Source organism: Pseudorca crassidens, chromosome 15 (assembly GCF_039906515.1).
Source record: "Pseudorca crassidens isolate mPseCra1 chromosome 15, mPseCra1.hap1, whole genome shotgun sequence".
NCBI lineage: Eukaryota > Metazoa > Chordata > Mammalia > Artiodactyla > Delphinidae > Pseudorca > Pseudorca crassidens.
The window spans coordinates 29292088-29299617 of NC_090310.1; the positions used below are offsets into that span (position 1 = coordinate 29292088).

Here is a 7530-nt window from a genome sequence, read left to right on the forward strand (position 1 = left end):
TGTCTCTTTTTTAATGGTTATATATTATTCAGTGATATAGATAGACCATAATTTAATCAACAAACTTAGTTTATTTCAGCTATTTTCCAGTGAGCCAATGATCAGTTTTAGAGAGAGACTCCTATAAGTAAAACTGCTGGAAGGGTTTGTGTATTAACGTTGATGGATACTGACAAACAGCCTTCCAGAATACAGTGCTAACTTACATGACCACCAGCAAGCAGTATATGAGTGCTAGTTTTCCCATAGCCTCACCAACCAACTGGATGTTAATCTTTAAAAAAATAAGCTTCACTATTTTTAACTAGGTTTTTAAGTATTGCACTATCAATATGTAATATTTTGCCCTTCTCAAACACTTCATTCTTTGATTAGCTTCATGTTAAATTTCTTGAACAAGTATTTTTCCAATTTTATAAAAGAGAGAAAAGTCTCAGATATTTTTGAGAGAACCTGAATTTGAACAAATAATTCAGATCTTCAAACAAAATTCTGCCCTGTCTCCTGCAGTGTGCTTTCTTTTTAAATCCTAAGCCTCCTTTTTTTCAGTATTATAATTATACATATGCTTATGACACAGATACAGAGTATTTACCTGTGTTTGAGATTAATCCTAAGCATTCTACCACTTGAGCTAAAGATTTTCTTTTATGAGTAAGCCCTGCAAGATTTCACTTTGGGTTGTTGAACTGCTGTAGAGTAGTAATAGAAGTCTGACATTTGGTTTTTCATTTTAAATTTAAACAGGATATGGGCACTGTGGTCCTGGGAAAGCTAGAATCAGGATCTATTTGTAAAGGTCAGCAGCTTGTTATGATGCCAAACAAGGTAAGAATTAGTAATGCTCTTGCTCATTTAAATTTTCTCTTGAAAATATTAGCAAGGAGCCAGAACTTTTCAGTCTTAGGGATTTCATTAAAAGAAACAACTTTTTAAATCCAGGATTATGTTTTATTAATGTCAAGTACAAAATTTAATCAAGAATATGTGATGTTATTTATTGACAAATGGAGAAGGGACAGTATTAGCTCCATGTTAGAGTTAAAAGGTGCACCATCTGGCTTCCCTGGTGGCACAGTGGTTGAGAGTCCGCCTGCCGATGCAGGGGACCACGGGTTCGTGCCCCGGTCTGGGAAGATCCCACATGCTGCGGAGTGGCTGGGCCCGTGAGCCACGGCCGCTAAGCCTGTGCGTCCGGAGCCTGTGCTCTGCAACGGGAGAGGCCACAGCAGTGAGAGGCCTGCGTACCGCAAAGAAAAAAAAAAAGGTTCATCATCATGAAAGCTTCAACTCCGTTTTTGTTTATTTATTTATTTATTCTTGAATGCATTGGGTCTTCGTTGCTGCGTGCAGGGGCTACTCTTAGTTGCAGTGAGCAGGCTTCTCATTGCAGTGGCTTCTCTTGTTGTGGAGCATGGGCTCTAGGCACACGGGCTTCAGTAGTTGTAGCACGTGGGCTCAGTAGTTGCGGTGCGCGGGCTCTAGAGCACATGCTCAGTAGTTGTGGCACACAGGCTTAGTTGCTCCGCGGCATGTGGGATCTTCCTTGACCAGGGCTTGAACCCGTGTCCCCTGCATTGGCAGGCGGATTCTTAACCACTGTGCCACCAGGGAAGCCCAACTCCATTATTTTACAGGAAGTAAATAGAAATCTGAAGTGATTAAGTGATTTGCTTCTGTTAACACACTGGATTAGTAAGTGAGCCAGGGATGAAAATTCAGCTTTAATCATGATATAATTAGCTTCCTTTTATTTTTTGTACATCGTTATGTTGGGTACTATAAAATAATGTGTCTAACCTATGTTCCTGATTTATTTTGGGAGAAGAGGATTTGCCTTTATCATAAATGGGTCTGTTCCTAACTCTTTCTTTCTACCTTATTGTAATTTCTTCATTATTGGAGAGGGTTTCATTAAGTAACATGCAAAAATCTCAAGCTATTCCTTTGTGTTATTTCTGACTGCTCAGTTGCTGATAATTGCACATGACGTGTTACTAAGAAACTGTTACCTGTTTTCCAGAGGACTTCTCTAACAATCTAGAGGTATTAGTTATGTAGGAAAACAGGCCTGAATCATCAGAACTTCCAAATAGAGACTTTGTTAAGATTTAACTGAGAATTTCTTTCTTTCTTTTTTTTTTCATAAATTTATTTATTTTTGGCTGTGTTGGGTCTTTGCTGCTGCGCACAGGCTTTCTCTAGTTGTGGCGAGCGGGGGCTACTCTTTGTTGCGGTGTGCAGGCTTCTCATTATGGTGGCTTCTTTTGTTGTGGAGCACGGACTCCAGCCACATGGGCTTCAGTATTTGTGGCTCGTGGGCTCTAGAGCGCAGGCTGAATAGTTGTGGCACATGGGCTTAGTTGCTCTGCGGCATGTGGGATCTTCCTGGACCAGGGCTTGAACCTGCATTGGCAGGCGGATTCTTAACCACTGTGCCACCAGGGAGGTCCCCTGAGAATTTCTTTACCATGCTTATTCCAGGCACAGTGAATTACAAAAGGTAATTGTCAATGTACTGTTTAGGTATAATTGGGGTTTCTTTTTTTTTTTTTGCTGTACGCGGGCCTCTCACTGCTGTGGCCTCTCCCGTTGTGGAGCACAGGCTCCGGACGCACAGGCTCAGCGGCCACGGCTTACGGGCCCAGCCACTCCGTGGCATGTGGGGTCTTCCCAGACCGGGGCACGAACCCGTGTCCCCCGCATCGGCAGGTGGACTCCCAACCACTGCGCCACCAGGGAAGCCCTACTTTGGGGTTTCTTGATGCCTTGGAGATCAGAGTATCCTATCATAGAATCTTTTTTCTAAGGTAATTACCTCTGCAACTTGAAGGTCAATGATAAATGAATGGAAATAATGGTCAGTTTGAATCCTTGCTCTATTTTGTTCAGCAGTCACAGAAGTTGAGTTTGCTTGTGGAGATGGAAGCAAGGGGCTTGGGGAAGAAGAATGGGGAGTGATTGCTTAATGCGTATAGAGTTTTCTTTTGAGGTGATGAAGGTGTTTTGGAGCCAGATACTGGTGATGGTTGTACACCATTGTGAACGTAGATGCCACTGAATTGTACAATGTAAAATGGTTTAAAAAGGTAAATTTTATGAGTATTTTATCACAATAAAGAAAAGAAAAGTACTTATGGGCAAGTGAACCTAGAGCTGGGCTATAGCTAAAGGTAAAGGGCCTTAATATACTAGTTCTTGTAGAAGCTGTCCCTTTATACTAATGACTAAGCAGGTCAATGTAGCATATCTTACAGTTGTTAATCAAGCCTTAAAAACTCTGTTCACTGAGTTCACTAGTCCCCTGAGTCTCAGTGGAATAGAATGAAATGTTTTAAAAGATGTAGATGCCAGGCTATTTTACATTTAAAAATTAATAGGCACCCTACAGAATGTGGGTAAAAAATTGTATATCATAAATCTGATATGGGGTTACTATCCATAATATATCAAGAACTCCTACAACTCAACAACAAAAAGAAAAGCAAGCTGGGCTTCCCTGGTGGCGCAGTGGTTGAGAGTCCGCCTGCCGATGTCGGAGACACGGGTTCGTGCCCCGGTCCGGGAAGATCCCACATGCCGCGGAGCAGGCTAGGCCCATGAGCCATGGCCGCTGGGCCTGCGCGTCCGGAGCCTGTGCTCCGCAAAGGGAGAGGCCACAACAGTGAGAGGCCCATGTACCGCAAAAAAAAAAAACAAAAAAAAGCTGACTAAAAAATGAGCGAAGAACTTAAATAGACATTTCTACAAAGAGGTACAGTGGCCAAAAAGCACATGAAAAGATACTTAACGTCACTAATCATTAGGAAAATGCAAATCAAAGCCACAGTGAGACCTCACACCCATCTGGATGGCTACTATCAAAAACCCCAGAAAATAACAAGTGCCGGTGAGGATGTGGAGAAATTGGAACCTTTGTGCAGTGTTGGCAAGAATGTAAAATTGTGCAGCTGCTGTGGAAAACATAATGGCATTTCTTCAAAAAAATTAAAAATAGAATAATCATGATCCAGCAGTTCCACATCTGGGTATATACCCTAAAGAACTGGAAGCAGACCTTGAATAACTGATGTTCAGGGACTTCCCTGGTGGCGCAGTGGTTAATAATCCGCCTGCCAATGCAAGGGACACGGGTTCGAGCCCTGGTCCAGGAAAATCCCACATACTGCGGAGCAACTAAGTCCGTGCACCACAACTACTGAGCCTGCGCTCTAGAGCCCGTGCACCTAGAGCCCGTGTTCCACAACAAGAAGCTCGCGCACTGCAATGAAGAGTAGCCCCAACTCGCCGCAACTAGAGAAAGCCAGCGCACAGCAACAAAGATCCAGCGCAGCCAAAAATAAATTTTAAAAGAACTGATGTTCATAGCAGCATTATTCATAATAGCCAAAATGTGGAAGCAACCTGTAGTGTCCATTGATGGATGAATAAGCAAACAAAATGTGGTGTATACGTACAACAGAATACTACCTCAGCTTAAAAAGGAAGGAAATTCTAACATAGGCTACAACATGGATGAACCTGGAGGGCATTATACTAAGTGAAATATGCCAGACACAAAAAGATAAATCATGTATGACTCCACTTATGTGAGGTACTTAGAGTAGGTAAAATCCTTAATACCTTTCATAAACTAAGAATTTGTTGGTCTTAATTTTTCATAAGTATGGATTAGAGATTAGACTTGCTCTATTTTGTTTAGCTATAAAAGTCCTTATTTGGGGAGAGGAATTAATTATGCTGGATTATTTGGGCAAAAAGTATTAAACAATACTTGTTTAGTTGTGTATGGTGGAACTGCTAGTTTCTACTCCTTTATCCCATTACTGTAAAGAATTTGCTAGCAAATATGGCTATATTACCAGTTCTTGGAATGAATTTCGACAGACAGGTATCAGTAAGGTATAAGCTGCCTTTTGGGAAAGAAAGCCATTATTTGTGTATGTGTGTGTATGGGGAAACTACTAGAGTTTAGCAAGTGACAGTTTGTAGAATTCTCATATGGAATATAGTGATTCTGGATTCTCTACTGTATGTCCACCATCATGAGAAAGTTCATTTTTGTCCTGAAGGCTTTATTTTGTTTGTTTTCTGCCATGTGTTTTAAAAATATGAATTACTTCTAAGGGCAGAAGTGGAATAAAATGAGGGAATACTAGTGAGTATTGCTTTTAACATTTTTTTCTCCATCTATATGCTCTTTAAAAAAAAAATTATTGTGGTAAAAGACATATAAATTTTACCATTTAATGACATTTAGGTACATTCACAGTTTTGTGCAGCCGTCACCACTGTCTAGTTCCAGAACATTTTCATCACCCCAAAAGGAAACTACCTATTAAACAGTCAATGTGCTTTAAAGCTTAGCTGTTCAAATAACCTTAGAAAAGTACATTCTTTGGATGTTTGGGGGATTGATAGGTAATGGAAACTATGTCTGTTAACTCCTGGAATTTAACAATAATAATAATAATAATTACATCCATAAAATTAAAATCCAAATTTTAGATTTAATGTTGTAATTTTGAAAAAGACAAATGTTACTTTATACTTGTTCTATTTGGAAATTATTAGGATGTGACAGATAAATCTTCTAATTGGCAGTTTGTACTTCTAGGATATGATTTTTTTCATTAAGTTCGTGTCATACAAATGTTATAAAGTTTCACACTCAAAGAATTATTTTGGCTAATCAACAACCACAGAAAAATGTGACTTGCAAGTCTTCAGCAAACAGATAATTTTCTGTTCTATAATGCAGTGAATGTGTCAAAAAATCTCCAATCTTGGTTTCTTTTTAAGCACAACGTGGAAGTTCTTGGAATCCTTTCTGATGATGTAGAAACTGATTCTGTAGCCCCAGGTGAAAACCTCAAAATCAGACTGAAAGGAATTGAAGAGGAGGAGATTCTTCCAGGGTTCATACTTTGTGATCCTAATAATCTTTGTCATTCTGGTCGCACATTTGATGCCCAGGTAAACCAATTGTTGTAATTATTATGATGATGTTCACTGTCTAAATGAAACTAGAATTTAAATCTCCTTTGTCCTGATTATTGGTGACATGCCATTGTGTGCAGAAGGGGAACTAAAATAGAATAAACCATATATAGAGATCACAACTGTGATGTATATCTCATACACATAAAGTCTTTAAGATGGTACAAGTACTGGGTAGGTAGTATGCTTTGTAAGTTCCCTATTTATTTCCTGTTGATAATATATATTGATACTTACATTTTGCTCAAAGTGTTTTTCACTTTAAGTAGAGAGTAGTTGCTGTGGAAGTCATGGTTTGTCTGTTCATTCAGAGCAAATAACTTTCCAGACAGAAAAACACACATAATTTCTCGATGTTATTAGCAACCTGACCTCCCCAGGACAATGAAAGAGTAAGTGATTGGTACAGCTTGCAGAATTTTTGAGTTCTAAGATGCGATGACTAATCAAGTTAGATTTTGATGTCAGATACAAGGTTGTTAACTTTGGACCTTGGATACTGGGAAACGGATAAAACTATAAGTTCACATCTAGGAGGAAAAAACCTAGCATGTGAGCAGCAATGATTAATTCCTTGGTGGGGAGTATAGAGGAAAGCCTTCCCAGAGAAGAAAGTCGGCCTGTGTCTTTAAAGTTTGTGTGCTTGCCAAGAAGATCAGTGAGGTAAGGATACAAAGTTCATGCTTGGAGGTAAGGCAACCTGATCCAACACAAAAATAAGTTGGTGCCCTACTGAGATTGTGAGTTACACATTCAATTCTTTTTTACCTAGGGATAAAGATGTGAATTTTTTTGTTTGACAGATAGTGATTATAGAGCACAAATCCATCATCTGCCCAGGTTATAATGCGGTGCTGCATATCCATACCTGTATTGAAGAAGTCGAAATAACAGTGAGTTTTAAGATAACTGAGGTTTTTGTTTTAAGACCATTTCATCTTGATAATTTTTGATCAGCAACAGTGATGTATTCTTATTTGCACTTCTAGTATTAAAGATTTTTATTTGACATTATTCCAATCTCATCCTTTTTTCTTGGATAGGCCTTAATCTGCTTGGTAGACAAAAAATCAGGAGAAAAAAGTAAGACTCGACCCCGCTTTGTGAAACAAGATCAAGTATGCATTGCCCGCTTGAGAACAGCAGGAACCATCTGCCTTGAGACCTTTAAAGACTTCCCTCAGATGGGTCGTTTTACTTTAAGAGATGAGGGTAAGCCTTTAAACTGATGTCTAGTGTTATATCTAAGATGCTTAGCTTTGGTAATCTTCATCTGAGTGCAGCGCACATTGCAAGTTCATAGGAAACTTGGATACTTGTTTTATAATATATTCATATAATAAATGTTTTATGAGTTGAATGAGTTGAACAGCAGACAGACTTGACAACACATCTTAGTAGTGATGCTCTAGATGAATAATCTTAATTTTAATATTTTGCAAGCAGTGGATTTTGAGAGTCATTTTATTTATTACTAAATAAGACATTTCTATGATGAAATCCTCTGTAATATGTGTGATTAAAACTCAT

The 7530-nt window shown here is 39.0% G+C and overlaps 2 protein-coding genes across 4 annotated transcripts in view; both read left to right on the forward strand.

Moving 5' to 3' along the window:
• ZC3H7A (zinc finger CCCH-type containing 7A) overlaps window positions 1–7530 on the forward strand; it is a 236266-nt gene that overhangs the window by 113819 nt on the left and 114917 nt on the right. The window lies entirely within an intron of this gene.
• GSPT1 (G1 to S phase transition 1) overlaps window positions 1–7530 on the forward strand; it is a 31785-nt gene that overhangs the window by 22193 nt on the left and 2062 nt on the right. For all 3 annotated transcript variants that reach the window (XM_067706607.1, XM_067706606.1, XM_067706605.1), the window contains exons 11-14: window positions 748–828; window positions 5803–5976; window positions 6804–6893; window positions 7044–7212. In XM_067706607.1, the coding sequence (XP_067562708.1) occupies window positions 748–828; window positions 5803–5976; window positions 6804–6893; window positions 7044–7212 (514 nt within the window). The remainder of the gene's footprint in view (window positions 1–747; window positions 829–5802; window positions 5977–6803; window positions 6894–7043; window positions 7213–7530) is intronic.